The sequence below is a fragment of the Heterodontus francisci genome, chromosome 37, assembly GCF_036365525.1.
Source record: "Heterodontus francisci isolate sHetFra1 chromosome 37, sHetFra1.hap1, whole genome shotgun sequence".
Taxonomy (NCBI): Eukaryota; Metazoa; Chordata; class Chondrichthyes; order Heterodontiformes; family Heterodontidae; genus Heterodontus; species Heterodontus francisci.
The window spans coordinates 28,411,296-28,429,039 of NC_090407.1; the positions used below are offsets into that span (position 1 = coordinate 28,411,296).

The window sequence follows — 17,744 nt, forward strand, 5'->3', positions numbered from 1 at the left end:
TGACAACTTCAATGTTATAAATTCAGCTGGACAGCAGGCTACGATCGATGAAAGGTTCCATTGTAAAAAAAGAAATTCATCTCAAAAGCCATAGGAATGGTAAAATATATCTCAGAAATGACATGCCCACAGTTGGAAAGAGTACACAGAGATATTCATAATAATTTCTCCCAGCTATCGTTCTTAACTGGTATTAATCCAGAATCCTTAACCACGAGCAGGGCCATTTGAGACTTCAGAGGGTGGTTGTCCCTGTCCTTTTGCGAGTCACCCCAAGCCCAAGGTAAGGGTCCCGTGCTCAGGGGTATGAGCCATGGCCAATGGCAGAACCAGCGAATCTTTGGTTGTGATGGCGGAAGAGCTAGAACCTCGAGGGACAATGGCTGCTCTCAGGCGGAGGATCCTTCGGGAACAGGACTTGTGCTTCCTTAAAGCACACATAACGGGGAATCACTTCATTTACTTTTTTCCTAGTCATATTACTCATTTCACATGGAATTTAAAAATGCGAGGCTCTTACGAGCAACTAGGAAAATGCAGGAACATGAGATGTGGAGAAATGAGAAGAATTGCCTTTGGGAAGATCACCACTACACTTAATTATTAACAACGTTGAACACAACTAGAATTTCCTCTTTCAAAAACCCACCATGAGCCAGTCCCTGAATTCCAGCCACAAGGTGTTCACCACTGGTCACTGCTTGATAGCGGATAGATTCCCGCTCGGCCTGATGTCTGGTGTCCATGGTTTTCCCCAATCCATCTGATAAAGTCCCAGCAAACTGTCAGGGGGTGGGAAAAAAAAAATACTTTAAAAGGCAGATAAATGAGGCACAGCAGCTCAACAGCAATGAGCATTAAACCCAAAATCCAAATCCACACCAAATTCAGCAACTGACTCCTAAATGAATGTCTCCCATTCCCCCCCACCCCAGAAAAGATCTGATGCAATTACTTGCACTGAAATTTTCCCAGTAAACAAAGAATTTGCATAGACAATTCCAGTTATGTGGATCTGTAACACAGGGTACTCTGCTGGAACAAATGTAAAGCTGGTAATCTTCCTCGTCTCTACAGTTCAACTGTTGACCACCTTAGTCAGTTTAGCAATTGGAGATTCAAAACTAGTGGTTCACTCATCAATACAATAACAAAGCTCAATCCAGTACTGATATTAAGTGACTAGATGTCACTCGCCCAGTTAGACAATTGCACACATTTACAAGGCACAACATCACAATTAGGGACAGATTATCATTACTCTAACCTTTTCGCTCTGCCGATTCCTTGGACAGAATTTTCCCGCAGGCTTTGAGACCAAATGGGGGGGTCCCGAGCTTGTACCTGCCAGGAGACAACGGGCCGAGCAATCTTCCCTTCTCTTCCTTCAGCAGATTTTAAGTAAATAGATGATCTGCTTTCTCGGGGACAGCCTGACAAAGGCTTCAAGCCAGTTTCGCACCCATGCATACACTATACACTCCATGCAACCTTCTCCATCACAATCACAGTTTAAAAATGAGTACTGTAGCATCTTCTAAAGTAATCCATGAGGATGGAGCTCAGCATAGTAGATAAATTCATTCCTCCATATAAAACTACACATGGGAACTCTCAGACTCAAACCCTGGTGTGTGCTTATTTTAATTGCTTTTATTTTATTTATTCCAGCATGTTTTTCTTCAGATTATAGTCAGCTGGACAAGATTTATGAGCCCGGAACTGGTGTCACTTGCACAGGTCTCAAGCAATATAAAGGCAGCTTTTTTTTTTAATGGATCTCTGGGGCTGCAGATACAAGGTTGCAATGAATGGCCTCAGCACCTATAGGCTGAGGAGAAAAATTCAACAGCTTTTAGATTGCTATTCAGTGATCTGTGTTGGAAAATGCACATTTGCAGGTTACTGGTGTGGACGACGTTAAATTTGGCCACGTGGTCCACCACAGTTGGATGTCGAGGGGCTTTCATTGCCCAGGCTCCCACATGAAGACTGCCCACTTGGGTAAAGTGAAGTAGGCCAAACCCAGTGGAACTGTGCAACTCCTTCAGTAAACGGAATAATAAGAGAACAAAAGCCCTGAACATTCTAGAAATGTAATTATGGCCTGACGTAATTTGACATTAGCACAATGTCCATTTATTCACTGTTTATCTGAACAGCGCAACCTGCCTGGAGTGTGAACAGTCAGCCAATAAAAACCATGGCAATGATTTTTTTGGTGCTGAGCCCAGCATCCTGGACTAGTTGTCAATAAGACCTTGTGTAAATGGCCACTCCCCCACTGCACACCACCAACCCCTCCATCAATTTGACAGCTGATACATAAAGAAACAGCTCATCTCCAGGACTTAATTTTGCTTAAAAAAAAGAGTAACAGGTGAAAAGTTCACCTCTTGCAAGCAGACAGAGCCACTCCAAGGAACACAGTTAATAGTTCAACAATGAGAGAGCTTTTTCAGATTACTGTTCCTACAGCTGTTCTACATTGTTACTTGGAGAGTTCAATAGTTTACATGGCAATTATTACATGTTGAATTCTCCTTCAAAATGATTAGGTTACGTTCCAACCATGAAGAGTATACTGTGGTTATAGTCTCCCCTCCAGCAAGTTTAATGCTGCATAGTGAGGCAGAGAAATCATTCAAAAAGAATGCAACAACCAACCAGGAGCTTCTAGTTCAGTCTCTTGTGAGGTTCAGTTCTGAAATAAGGGGAAGTCAGTTGATTAAAAACACTTGTTGTATAGAGTCATACAGGCCAGAAGATCCCAAGTCTGATCCCTGGTCTGTGCTGATTTCGTTGAGCTCATTTGAGGCAGCAGTCGGAGCACTACAATTGGTCTCAACACCCTGGGAGGCAAAACCCAGACAACAGTTTAATTTTTTAAAAAGCGTTCATGGAATGTAAGCATCACTGGCAAGGTTAGCATTTATTGCCCATCTCTAATTGCCCTTGAGAAGATGGTGGTGAACTGCCTTCTTGAACCGTTGCAGTCCATGTGGTGTTAGTACACCCGCAGTCCATGTGGTGTAAGTACACCCACAGTCCTGTTTGGGAGCTCCAGGATTTTGACCCAGCAGCAGTGAAGGAAAGACAGTCAAGTTCCAAGTCAGGAAGGTGTTTGACTTGGAGGGGAATTTGCAGGTGGAGGTGTTCACCCGCGTCTAGTGCCCTTGTTCTTCAAGGTGGTTGAGGTCGTGGGTTTGGAAGCTGCTGTTGAAGGAGGCTTGGCAAGTTGCTGCAGCACATCTTGTAGATGGTACACACTGCTGTCACTGTACCAGTGGTGGAGGGAGTGAGTGTTTAAGATGGTGGATGAGGTGCCAATCAAGTGGGCTGCTTTGTCCTAAATGGTGTCGAGCTTCTTGAGTGTTGTTGGAACTGCACTCATCCAGGCAAGTGGAGGGTATTCCATTACAGTCCTGACTTGTGCCTTGCAGATGGTGGACAGGTTATGGGGAGTCAGGAGGTGAGTTACTCACTGCAGAATTCCCAGACTCTGACCTGCTCTTGTAGCCACAGTATTTATATGGTTGATCCAGTTACGCTTCTGGCCAATGGTAACCTCTAGGATGCTGATGATTAGGACTTCAGCAATGGTAATGCCAATGAAGTTAAGGGGAGATGGTTAGATTCTCTCTTGCTGGAGACGGTCATTACCTGACACTTGTGTGGCGCGAATGTCACTTGCCACTTATCAACCAAGCCTGAATGTTGTCCGGGTCTTGCTGCATGCGGGCACGGATTGCTTCAGTATCTGAGTTGTAGCAAATCATCAGTGAACATCCTTACTTCTGACCTTATGATGGATGGAAGGCTATTGGTGAAGCAGCTGAAGATGGTTGGGCCTAGGACACTGCGCTGAGGAACTCCAGCAGCGTTGCCCTGAAGCTGAGACGATTGGCCTCTAACCACAACAATCTTCCTTTATGCCTGGTATGACTTCAACCAGTGGATAGTTTTCCTCCAATTCCCATCGACTTCAATTTTGCTAGGGTTCCTTGATGCCACACTCGGTCAAATGCTGCCTTGCTGTCAAGGGCAGTCACTCTCACTCATCTATGGAATTCAGCTCTTCTGTCTATGTTTGGATGAAGGGTCTAATGAGGTCTGGAGCTGAGCAGCCCTGGCGAAATCCAAACTGAGGTCTGGAGCTGAGTGGCTCTGCCGAAACCCAAACTGAGCATCAGCGAGCAGGTTGTTGCTGAGTAAGTGTCGCTTGATACCACTGTCAATGATACCTTCCATCACTTGCTGATGATTGAGAGGAAACTGATGGGTTGGTTGGCTGGATTGGATTTATTCTGCTTTTTGTCCGTTTCCTATTTGGCCTCCTTGACTCGAGAGACAATGGGTAAGCGCCGAGAGGTGGTCAGAGGTTTGTGGAGCAGCTCCTGGCATGGCTATAAAGGCCAATTCTAGAGTGACAGACTCTTCCACAGGTGATGCAGGTAAAGTTGGTTGTCGGGCTGTTACACAGTTGGCTCTCTTACACTGCTATCTCTTTTCCTGCCAACTGCTGAGTCTCTTCAACTCGCCTCTCCTCAGCCTTTAAGGGAGGAAATCTGCTGTCCTTACCTAGTCTGGCCTACATGTGACTCCAGGCCCACAGCAATGCGGTTGACTCTTGCATGCCCTCTGAAATGGCCCAGCAAGCCACTCAGTTGTATCTAACCACTACGAAGTCAATAAAAAGAAATGAAACTGGATGGACCACCTGGCATCAACCTAGGCACTGGAAACGACAATGGCAAACCCAGCCCTGTCGACCCTGCAAAGTCCTCCTTACTAACATCTGGGGGCTTGTGCCAAAGTTAGGAGAGCTGTCCCACAGACTAGTCAAGCAACAGCCTGACATAGTCATTCTCACGGAATCATACCTTACAGACAATGTCCCAGACACTGCCATCACCTTCCCCGGGTACGTCCTGTCCCACCGGCAAGACAGACCCAGCAGAGGTGGCAGCACAGTGGTATACAGTAGGGAGGGAGTTGCCCTGGGAGTCCTCAACGTCGACTCCGGACCCCATGAAGTCTCATGGCATCAGGTCAAAAATGGGCAAGGTAACCTCCTACTGATTACCACCTACTGCCCTCCCTCAGCTGATGACTCAGTACTCCTCCATGTTGAACACCACTTTGAGGAAGCTCTGAGGGTGGCAAGGGCACAGAATGTACTCTGGTTGGGGGACTTCAATGTCCATCACCAAGAGTGGCTCGGTAGCACCACTACTGACCGAGCTGGCCGAGTCCTAAAGGACATGGCTGCTAGACTGGGTCTGCGGCATGTGGTGGGGGAACCAACACGAGGGAAGAACATACTCGACTCTCAATCATCAGTAAAGTGATGGGGGGAAGGTGTCATCAACAGTGCCATCAAGCAGCACTTGCTTAGCAATAACCTTCTCAGTGACGCTCAGTTTGGTTTCCGCCAGGGCCACTCAGCTCCTGACCTCATTCCAGCCTTGGTTCAAACCTGGACAAAACAGCAGAACTTAAGAGGTGAGGTGAGAGTGACTGCCCATGACATCAAGGCAGCATTTGACTGAGTAAGGCATCAAGGAGCCCTAGCAAAACTGAGGTCAATGGGAATCAGGGGGAAAACCCTCCGCTGGCTGGAGTCATACCTAGCGCAAAGGAAGATGGTTGTGGTTGTTGGAGGTCAATCATCTCAGCTCCAGGACATCACTGCAGGAGTTCCTCAGGGTAGTTTCCTAAAGCCCAACCATTTTCAGCTGCTTCATTAATGACCTTCCTTCAATCATAAGATCAGAAGTGGGGATGTTCGCTGATGATTGTACAATGTTCAGCACCATTCGTGACTCCACAGAAACGGAAGCAGTCCATGTAGAAATGCAGCAAGACCGGGACAATATCCAGGCTTGGGCTGACAAGTGGCAAGTAACATTTGCACCACACAAGTGCCAGGCAATGACCATCTCCAACAAAAGAGAATCTAACCATCTCCCCTTGACATTCAATGGCATTACCATTGCTGACTCCCCCACTATCAACATCCTAGGGGCTACCATTGACAAGAACTGAACTGGAGTAGCCATATAAATGCCGTGGCTACAAGAGCAGGTCAGAGGCAAGGAATCCTGCGGCGAGTAACTCACCTCCTGACTCCCCAAAGCCTGTCCACCATCTACAAGGCACACGTCAAGAGTGTGATGGAATACTCTCCACTTGCCTGGATGGGTGCAGCTCCGACAACATCCAGGAAAAAGCAGCCCGCTTGATCGGCACCACATCTACAAACATTCACTCCCTCCACCACCGACGCACAGTGGCAGCAGTGTGTAACATCTACAAGATGCACTGCAGCAATGCACCAAGGCTCCTTAGATAGCACCTTCCAAACCCGCGACCCCTAACAACTAGAAGGACAAGGGCAACAAATGCATGGCAACACCACCACCTGCAAGTTCTCCTCCAAGTCACACACCATCCTGACTTGGAACTATATCACCGTTCCTCCACTGTCGCTGGGTCAAAATCCTGGAACTCCCTTCCTAACAGCACTGTGGGTGTACCTACCCCACATGGACTGCAGTGGTTGAAGACGGCAGCTCACCACCACCTTCTCAAGGGCAATTAGGGATGGGCAATAAATGCTGGCCTGGCCAGCGACGCCCACATCCCATGAATGAATTTAAAAAAAAGACCCGCCTTTATAGCTGTCCGCCAGCTCTGGCGATCGCTGGCAACAGGCTCCCACGACTTGTGGTCAATGTCGCAGGACTTCATGTCACATTTGCAAATGTTTTTAAAGCGGAGACACGGACGGCCGGCGGGTCTGATTCCAGTGACGAGCTCGCTGTACAATACGACCTTGGGGATCCTGCCATCTTCCATCTGGCTCACATGGCCTAGCCATCTCAAGCACCGCTGGCTCAGTAGGGCGGACATGCTGGGCATGTTGGCTGCGTCGAGGATTTCTGCGTTGGAGATACGGTCCGGTTACCTGATGCCAAGGATTCTGCGGAGACAGCGAAGATGGAATGCGTTGAGACGTCGCTCTTGGCTGACATACGTTGTCCAGGCCTCGCTGCCGTAGAGCAAGGTATTGAGGACACAGGCTTGAAACACTCAGACTTTTGTATTCCGTGTCAGTGTGCCATTTTCCCACACCCTCTTGGCCATCTGGACATAGCAGCAGACGCCTTTCCCATTCGTTTGTTGATTTCTGCATTGAGAGACAGGTTACTGGTGATGGTTGAGCCTAGGTAGGTGAACTCTTGAACCGATATTGATGGATGGAGCATTTCTGACGTCCTGTCCCATGATGTTCATTTTCTTGAAATTGTTGGTTCGGCCAAATTCATTGCAGACAGCCGCAAGTCTGTCGATAAGTCTCTGCAGACACTCTTCCGTGTGGGATGTTAATGCAGCATCGTCAGCAAGGAGAAGTTCCCCGACGAGGACTTTCCGTACTTTGGTCTTCGTATAGCAGGCTGCTGAACTACAAGAAAGCCCCCAGCGAGTTAACATCCTTAGCACTTAAAGCCGCCAGAAGCACCATGCAAAGTACAGCCAGGCGCTGTGCAAACGACTACTGGCAACACCAATGTATTCAGCTGGCCTCCAACACTGGCAACATCAGAGGAATGTATGACAGCATTAAGAGAGCTTTTGGGCCAACCATCAGGAAGATCATCCCTCTCAAGTCTAAATCAGGGGAATCAATCACTGACCAAAGCAAGCAAATGGACCGCTGGATGGAGCACTACCTAGAACTGTACTCCAGAGAAAATTGTGTCACTGATACCGCCCTCAATGCAGCCCAGTCTCTGCCAATCACGGATGAGCTGGATGAACAGCCAACACAATTGGAGCTCAGTAATGCCATCGACTTTCTAGCCAGCGGAAAAGCACCTGGAAAGGACGGCATTACCACTGAAATAATCAAGTGTGCCAAGCCTGCTTTTTGTGGACAGGTCTTAAATAGGCAATTTTCCACATTGTTCCTGTTGATATCCGAAGGCAGTCCCCGGGAACGAGGATGACTTTCTTCCACTCCAGGGTTGTATGTCCTTAAGTGATGGAATAGTCCAATTCTGGATCCGCACACTCTGCCACAGGTGGGGCAGGTGGTGTTTGATGAGATGGAATGCTCAAATTTCTGAACGCTCCTTCCGCTGTTTGCACTTGGTCACTGCCTTGGCATGTCGATGTTGTTCGAACTGGCTGGCACCTTCGCGGATGCTTCTTCTCCATTTTGGGCGGTCTCAGGCAAGAGATGCCTACGAATCAGTGGAGGTGTCACATTTTTTCAGGAAGGCTTTAAAGACATCCATGTAGCATTTCCTCTGAAGAAGTGTCACTGACCTGAAACGTTAATTCTGCTTCTCTCTCCACAGATGCTGCCAGACCTGCTGAGTTTTTCCAGCACTTTGTTTTTATTTTAGCATTTCCTCTGCCCTCTTGGTAACCTTTTGCCATGAGAGAGCTCGGAACAGAAAGCTTGTTGTGGTCGTCTTGTGTCATGCATGTGGATGATGTGGCCCGCCCAACGTAACTGACTAGCCACGATGTTTTCTCCTGTCGTTATAGTGTCTAGGCTCTCACAGTTAGAGTAAAATTTGTTCGAATAGATCCACCCCTCTCTTTCCTGTGTAATCTTTTATCCCACGGCAGGGTATAAATTGCGTCGGTCATTATGTATAATGAGACTGTAAATTTTACCGTGAACATGTCTTCATGTCAGAATTTCTAGCAAAATTCGTAAATGTGTTTAAAAAATTTGAAGTGTTTGGAATTTTATTAGAAATACCAACCAAAGTATTAGTGGGATGGATTTATGTCACCACAAATAGTAACCGACCAATTTTCTCTTTCATAACCTTTAGTGCTGCCAGCTCACAGGTGATTTTTTAAGAAGAATTTGCATTTACATGGTACCTTATTACACCCCTTAAAATGCCCAAAGCCCTTTACATAGAATGAATTAAAGCTGCTTCATCAGGCAAGACAGGAAGATCACACTGTGATGAGATAAAAGATGGTGATGTTAATTAAGGGAGAAATGTTGATCAAGAGATTAGCAGAACTGCCTATTCTTTTTCAAATAGTGCTATTTGCCATCTGAATGAACGGAACAACTAAAGGACGGCACCTTTGACAGTGCACCATTTCCTCAGTACTGCATGGAAATGTCAGGTTAGATGATATGTTAATACCCTGGGTTGGGGGTTTTAGCCTACAATTGCCTGATTCTGAGGCAAGAGTACTACCAAATGAGGCAAGTGACACTTTTAGAAAATACAACAGAGCATGCAACAAAGTTCATTGCTAGGGAACATTTTTTCTGAAGGCATATAGGGAGTGTTCAGCAAAGCTCATTGTATTATTTTTAAAACAGGCAAACAAGACATTTCGGAAAGGTCATTATCGTGATTTAAAAATAAAGACCTTTGTTCAGCAAAGTTCAAGATCACAGGATTTATTTTTGAAAAGACAGGGAGAACATCAAGGATTATTTCAAAAATGGTAATGGGAAAACTTGAGTAAACTTTTACCAGTATGGGGAGGACAAAGAAAAAAAAAAGGCATAACTGCTCTACAAAATTAGTGCAGAAGTAAGTTCATTTAAGACAGTTAACAAAAAACACTGAAAACTTTAGCTGCAACTGTTCTTAAGCCATTATTATACTGACACATGGTTAAAGTCAGGTTTGGAAAACCCATCGCTATATGTCAGCTTTTGGTGCTTACACTACTGAACAGCATTAAGATCCACTTTTATGGCAAGTTTCTAATCAGGTCTTCCCAGCCTCTGCATGAGATCTGCTTGTACAAGCTGGTGTCACTTAACATTGGTCTTAGCATAATAGAAAACCAACCAAAATATGACCCTGAATCCAGTAAAATAATCGTACAGCCACAAAGAACTGGACACTCTCTGGGTTTCTGACCTAAACAAATGCAGTATAAAAGCATTATTTTAGGTAGAAAGAATGTTTGTGGGGAGTGGGGAGGAACGGGAGAAGGGGGGACCCTCCATCAGTTTTATTTCAAGAATTTAAAACATTTTCAAAAGTCTTTAAATCACTTTTTCCCTTGAAGAAAATGATACTGAAATACTTCCTCCTTCGCTACTGTCTTTATCAAATGTGTTTCTTCATTCTCATTTTTCATCATCTTACTTCGGAAGATCAAAAACTTGTGTCCCGTTGCTCCTAGTCTTTACTCAGAACACATGGGGAGAGGACAATGACAGGTTTTTTTTACACTGAGCACATAGAGAGGAAGCAGGACATGTTTTAAAATTTGGATTGAGGACAGAAATGCTCTTTCTGCCACAAGTGAAAGTCTCATTTCTCCAAAATATTTCTCCTATTTCTCAAAGATTACAGCGTACAGAGCTCTCTTGACAGCTCAAAGACGTTGCCGAGTGAATAGCTGAACAACACAAAGTCTCAGGTTTGATATCAGTTTGGTGTGGAAATCACTATCTCAACCATAGTGTTTGTACAATTGGTGTTGCAGTTAAGAAAGGAAAAATTTGCAAGTGTTTCCAGTGCCAATGACCCATACCAGAATGCATGCACCCAAGAACAGGATCAGACTTGGTAGTGATGCCCTACATGGTCAAATAGTTCAGGAGAAATAAGTAAGCTTGCATAAAAGGAGGGGGAAAATAAAAAGCAAATGCTTTTAACTAATTCTTATCACCCTACATACCTGTAGAGTACTGAAGATGACATTTCAACGTGCTGATAATCCATTAGAACTTTGGTTTTATGAAAATATCGGACTTTGAACATTAGAAAACCCATAATGAGAGATTTATTTTAAAAAAATAAAACAAAAATACTCAGTGTTAGTCAAAATCAGAGAATGGTTACAGACTTGAAATATTAACTCTGCTTCTCTCTCCACAGATGCTGCCAGACCTGCTGAGTATTTCCAGCACTTTCTGTTTTCATTTTAAAATCAGAGACTGGCATGGCCTGTTGTTACACCCTGCTTAGGCACATAGTACCTAGGGCAAAGCACATTCAACAAGATCACAACACAATTATGGATCAGGAAGGCCTGTTGACTCATCTTATTTCATCCATGCAGAGAAATCCTAAAGTTGCCCCAATGTAGTTTCTTAAATGGATTCCAGGGATATAGCCCCATTATTTAACCTGGAATTTAATACATACATTGATCACTCTCTGTGTGCTGAATTTCCTGATTTGCCCTAAAATTACTGTTTACTAGTTTGAACATATGATTAGTTCTAAATACTATCTGTCTATCCCTGGGGATTTATTTGTTTTGATCCATTTAGACACATGCAGGATGTCAGTACAGAAAAAACAATTAGCAGTTTTTCTAGCAAACAACATACAATGCTCACTTGAAATAATCAGTGTCGTTGGAGGAAGCTGGGGTGGGTAGAAACATAGCGAGTGCAAGAACATGAAGCCTCAAACATATTATTTTCTACAGCCGATAATAGGATCTACAGCCGATAATAGGATTGCATGGATACTGCGAATCAACAGGATTATTTTTCTCCTGCATTACCTGGTTCATATTTAAAATTACATCCAGAGAAGCTGGATAAAAATTGCATGCTGATCACTGAATGACCACTCTGTGCCATGCCTACATAATTTTTAAAGATGGAATTCGGCAGGGTCTTCTTAACTGGGATAGATCACTCTCAGCCTCCTTCCTGTCTCTGTTCTGGCTTTCTGCACAGAAATGTCTCTTTTAAAAAAAAACTTATCAGGCTCGGTTTCCATCAGGTGACCAAAGTTGTCCTCCCCTGGTGTTTTCATACAATGTTTCCAAATGGGTGGCCTTTGTTAGACATGGTGCTTCAATGTTGCTCATCTTGATAAAGTGGTATTAACTTGAGACTCTATGTCTGCACAGGTCACTGTTAGTCCAAATGGTTGAAAAAGCCATTAACACTGAATGGGACCATTAGCAATTCTTGTGCTTTCTTCAAGGCTGGTCCAGACATCATAATGGCTTCAGTCTCCAGCAGTCACTATGTATATTCGCAGTGCAGGAGAGGTCACCTGACCTCTTACTCCATTTTGTCTTGTAGCAAAAGTGTGTCCATTTTTGGGAGGTTATTTCAGCAGTTTATTTTTATTGTTCATAATTGCTGCTTGCCTGAGCATGACAAAAGAAAGAAAAGCTGTTTCCATTAGCTGATGGTATAAGGACTGGGGGACACAAATTTAAGGTTTTTGGCAGGAGATGCAGGGGGAATGTGAGGAAGAATTTTTTTGCGCAGCAAGTGGTAATGACCTGGAATTCGCTGCCTTAGAGGGTTGTGGCAGGGGAGATGATCAATGATTTCAAAAGAAAATTGGATGGGCACTTCAGGGAAATAAACTGCAGGGTTACAGTGATAGAGCGGGGATTGGGACTGACTGGATCGCTCTATAGAGAGCCTGTATGGACCCGTTGGACCAAATGTCCTCCTCCTGTGCCATAATGACTATGATTGATGGTGGTGAATAAAACAGCTAAAGTTGGGAAGACTTGAATGCAACTTAAATGTAAAATAGCTGGGTGATTAATCAAGATTCTTCTCAACTTAAGCAATTTAGTCATAAAAGGCAGTCCACTCAATATTTCTGGCACATGCATCCAGCTCACTGCTCCACAAGTTAGACATCCTGCTCTAGCCCATTTCTAATCAAGCTGGTATGTCCCTCTTCTAGCTCAATAGGAGGCAAATATGCTAACCAAAAATAGTTCTGTATCGATTATGGCTAAAAAATGTCAATATAAGCTGCTAGCAATGATGGGTTGCAGGCTCAATTTCTCACTATTATTCTTAACCTCAGCCACCAATTGAAAGGAAGTGACCAGCAGATACCCCTCCCCATAAAAAGAAAAAGGTTTTCACAGCCCATTTTCATGTTCCAGCCGGTGACTAGCTCACAGTAGCATGCTGTTGGCCCAGAGTCATTTGTTTGCCTATTCACTCTCTTGGCTAGAAGTGGTACATTGCCTTGGGAGATCAAGGGAGCCGAGAGAATGAAACAGGGTTTCACATCTTCACATATGCACAGAATTTTTTAATAACTTTACAAATCATTCAAAATAATTCTTAAATATCAGCATTATACAGGACTTTTGTCTTCACTTAATGTCAAGACAGGAGGGTAGAAATCAGTTTCATACGAACATACGAATTAGGAGGAGTAGGCCACTCGACTCCTCAAGCCTGCTCCACCATTTAATAAGTTCATGGCTGAACTGATTACTCCACATTTCCAACTACCCCAGATAACCTTCCACCCCCTTGCTTATCAAGAATCTATCTACCTCTGCCTGAAAAATATTCAAAGACTCTGCTTCCACTGCCTTTTGAGGAAGAGAATTCCAAAGATTCACAACCCTCAGAGAAAAAATTTCTCCTCATCTCTGTCTTAAATGGGTGACCCCTTATTTTTAAACAGTGACCCCTAGTTTAAAATTCTCCCACGAGGGGAAACATCTTTTCTACATCCAGCCTGTCAAGACCCCTCAAGATCTTATATGTTTCAATCAAGTCGCCTCTTTTCTAAATTCCAGCAGATACAAGCCTAGCCTGTCCAATCTTTCCTCCTAAGATAGGCCACCCATTCCAGGTATTAGGCTAGTAAACCTTCTCTGTACTGCCTCCAAAGCATTTACACCCTTCCTTAAATAAGGAGACCAGTACTGTACACAGTACTCCACACAGTTACCCTGCTATTCTATTAGCAATTACAAGAAGTCATATGCCAAAGACTTGCGGATTGATAGGTAAATTGGCCATTGTAAAAAAAAAAATTGCCCCTAGTGTAGGTAGGTGGTAGGAGAATTGAGGGAAGGTGGTGATGTGAGAGGGAAAAAATGGGATTAATGTAGGATTAGTATAAATGGGTGGCTGATGGTCGGCGTGGACTCGTTGGGCCTGTTTCGGTGCTGTATCTCTCTATGACTCTATGTGCTGACAAGGTAATACTTAATGCCATTTTTGAATTGTGAACTGCTTCAGAGCGTGATCCTCTAGTATGGTCTCCAGGTCCCAGTGCTCTGTGATCTGCATCATTTATATTAGGGTTGCATCCAAAGTAACAGGAACAAAACTACACGTGGCATCATTTTAAAGCTGCATTCTATGACTTGGTTTTCATCTGCCATATCCACCCCAATATATGGGAGACTTGCTCAGTGAGTAAAAAACTAAGTCTTCTGATGTAGTGCATTGCTGCACTTTGAATGGGACAAAGGTTCAGGCACTGAGCTGCTGACAGCCTCATTTACAGCAGTGGGCATGCTAACCATCACTCAATGGGAAGAACAGCCCTTCAACAGACTCTTGTTAGCAATCATTCTTCAACTATGTGCAGCATCAACATGAGGACTGGTCGAAGTTCTTTAACTTTTTCTTCACCTCTTGAATACCTACTGGCAGATTTGCTTGGGTCTGCATACTCCCTGCATGACCATGAAGTCATGGCAGAAAAGCAGAAGTACCTTCCACTAAGTTAAATGTCTCCATACTTCCATAAGTGATTCACACCCCTCGAGTGCCGCAATACTCATATTGGCCAATAACTAATTATACCATAGCTTACAGCCTAGCAATGGTGCCCTTCGCGATCTAAGCCAGATACTCATTCCCCATGTGCCTCTCAAATCTTTTAAAAGGCAGACTGAGAAAACAACCAGTAAGACAATGCCAGATATGAATTGCTCAGCTGATTTCACATCAAGTGACAATACTGAGTGACAATTTTACCAACCATCACAACTTGTCTGTGTAATTAGATAAAAATAATGGTCATTCTATATTTCCCCACAGAAGTGGGTTGTCTTGCATGACGCTGACAAAATTGCTACTAAACATCCTCTTTCTAAGCCTGCCCAAAGCTTGCTCTCACAGCTTTCTGTTATAAGAAACTGATGGCCTTTGTGTGTCTCTGCCTCGATATTTCATCTGAGTGTTCATAAGTGGAAAAGGCTTGTGCCAGATACCTTCTGCCTAGCATCAAGGACCAGGGACCTACCAATACAATGGGTATTACTGATTACAGAGATAGGATGTGAGATGTAATTGCTTACTGTTTGCAATTTTTGGGGAAAATTTACATTTTAATCACCTGTCGACTTAATCTCTGTTTAAAAAAAAACTTGAGTGTGAATATACTTTGCTTTAAAGTACAAGCTTTAAATTCAACGCGTTTCCAAAATCTTTTGTAAAAATGGCCAAGAATCCCGAAATGTGACACTCAGCAATGACATGTCAGCATTTGGTGTCAATTCTCCACAGGTATAATCACAGCAAAAATTATTTACTTTGGACTTTGTCTGGGTAAAATCTTTCACCTCTTCATGCTGAGTTTAAATCTTTAGCTGAAATGTGACGTGTGATTATACGAGTAAGTGAATGCAATTCTCCAGTCACATTCTGCCTTAGGGGAAAACATGCTGTCCTGCTGTTAATTTAATACCATTCAGCATGTGAAGTGGGTCAGGGAAATGCAAACACTAAAGTGGCTTTGGAATAGGGCTTAGTGGACACTAGGGTTGTTGGCACCCAATGTCAGGGGCAGCCTCAAAGTTTATTTGCTGTGTTTACCAAGGCCAGTGGGTGGGAAGATCTGGTAAAAACACTGGCAACCCTGTCCAGAGCAGCCAAGAACTACCTCAGAAGCGAGTTTTCTCGAATGGTCCCCCAGATACAAACGCAAACTGCTGCTGTTTGCTGCCATTTTGTGTCTGCAACCTGCAGGACAGCAGCAAAATACTCACTTACATTGCAAGAGTGTGACCAGTAGCAACCCAACCTTAGGACAGGAAGCCTGCTTGCTCCAGATCAACAGAAAACCTTAAAAAACAATCATCCCAGAGGCAGCCACACAGACAATGGCAAATGTAAGCAAACAGCTACTGCCTACCATTCCTTCAGGCTGTACATAAGCAAAATGCTCAGTTCAACCATACAGCACATTATACGTTCTGCCTCTCCAGGCACCTGTAAAACACCAAGAGCAGCAACAAAGGGCTGAATTTTTGTAAGCAGCAGAGGTCCTGATGGCAGGCCAGAAAGGCAGGGGGAACCTCGCCTTGGTTATTTGGGGGGAGTCCTGGTTGCATTTTGTGGTGCTCAGGCAGTTAACTACCTGGCGCCGGGGTTCCCGGGAGTGATGGTCACTGCTAGAACTGCACCCAGCTAGAAGGGGCAACATGGATGCCAGTCTCCGAAACAGCTAACTGGGGGTGGGCTCGCCATGGCCAATTAGGCAGTTCCGGTGAAGGGTGGGTGGGGGGTGATTGGAGGGTGGGGAATGTTGGCACCAGGGGACCCTCTGTGGGCCAAAGCTTGCCCAAGCAAGGGGGGTCCCCTTCCCTCCCTCCAACCCACAAGGAGGCTGCCTGGTTTTCCTGGGCGGTCTACCCATGTGGTGGGGGGGGGGGGGCATATCAGCTGCTGGTAAAATGTCAGTGGCGGTGGGAAGAGGCCCTTAAGTGGCCATTAATTGGGCCACTTAAGGGCCTCAACTGGCTTCTAGGCGGGAAGGCCATCCCTGACCTGCCCCTCCCCTGACAAAATTCAATGGCATCAGGAAGGTGGTGGGCACTCTGCCACGGCCCCAACCCCAACCCTGGCCTCCAAACATGCCCCTGGAGGGCTGATAAAATTCAACCCAAAAAGTGCAATTCTGACTTTCAAATAACTGTCACATGCAAAAGATAGTTAATGTTTCAGTGTGAGATCGACACTGTGGAATCAGCCTTGCAGTTTAATTGGGCAGTTCACAGCGCCCACTGAAGCAGTTCAGTTACATACAGAAGGCATCCGTGAACATTTGGCTGAGCAAGTTTTTGGCTCTTTTATATCATACAGAAAACAAATGGTCCAGCTGTTGTTTTTTCTGAGCATGACTGAACAAACATGTGGCTATTTGCAGGGTCCTGAGGACTCTGTTATTTCTTGCTGTCACATTCTCTGAGCTCCAGCTCTTAATCAGCTCCCCCTCTTGTCGTTAGCTTGGGGCAGTAATACATTTTGACAATAGCACATTGGCGATTTAACCTGGGAGCAAACCCCTACTGGGCTGTCTGTGTGGATGTCTGATTAGCTGGGTAGTCCAGTGGGTCCCCCTCTGGGCTGTCTCCACAGATGCCTGATTAGGTTGGTAGCTCCCTTGAGCAACCCCTGTGGATTTGCCCCTGCAGATGCCTAATGGAAATTGGTTTGTGTTACTGGCCTGAGTGACTGATCCCTGTAGGGGTCCCCAAACCGGTTCATACACAGGACAGTCAAAAGTCCACACTGTGAACTTGGAATGACCCCAAATGCTGGCTTCCTTCGCAGGTTCATCCAGAGGGCAGCCACAGTTTGTTACATAGATGTGATACTCTGTCCCTGGGTAACAACAAGCAGATCAAACAAACCAACCATTTCAGTCCAACAGTAGCACACCACTAGTTACAAGAAAGGGAACAGAACATCCCACTTAAGTCAATAAGAAGTGCCTTTTTAAACTAAATAAACATTCAGTAAAGTGGAATTAAACATGTAAAATACAGTTCACAGCAACATTCTGCTATGTAGATTACAGTTCAAGCTGGTATTCCTCACCATTAAAAAGTTAAAAAAAATTCTGGTGATCAAGCCTGACATTTAGTAGAGTAAATTTTGTAACACCACACTCTCAATGTAGAGGCCAGCACTCTATTCAAATGAGACTCTGGACTGGGAATACACCCCACAAAATGTACCCTTACAAATATCCCCAATT

The 17,744-nt window shown here is 44.7% G+C and overlaps 1 protein-coding gene across 1 annotated transcript in view; it reads right to left on the reverse strand.

Annotated features, from left to right (window-relative positions):
• The window catches only part of vps13d (vacuolar protein sorting 13 homolog D), a 292,361-nt gene that overhangs the window by 46,570 nt on the left and 228,047 nt on the right, over positions 1 to 17,744 (reverse strand). The window contains 1 exon segment of the mRNA XM_068017446.1: positions 650 to 782. Within this exon segment, the coding sequence (XP_067873547.1) occupies positions 650 to 782 (133 nt within the window).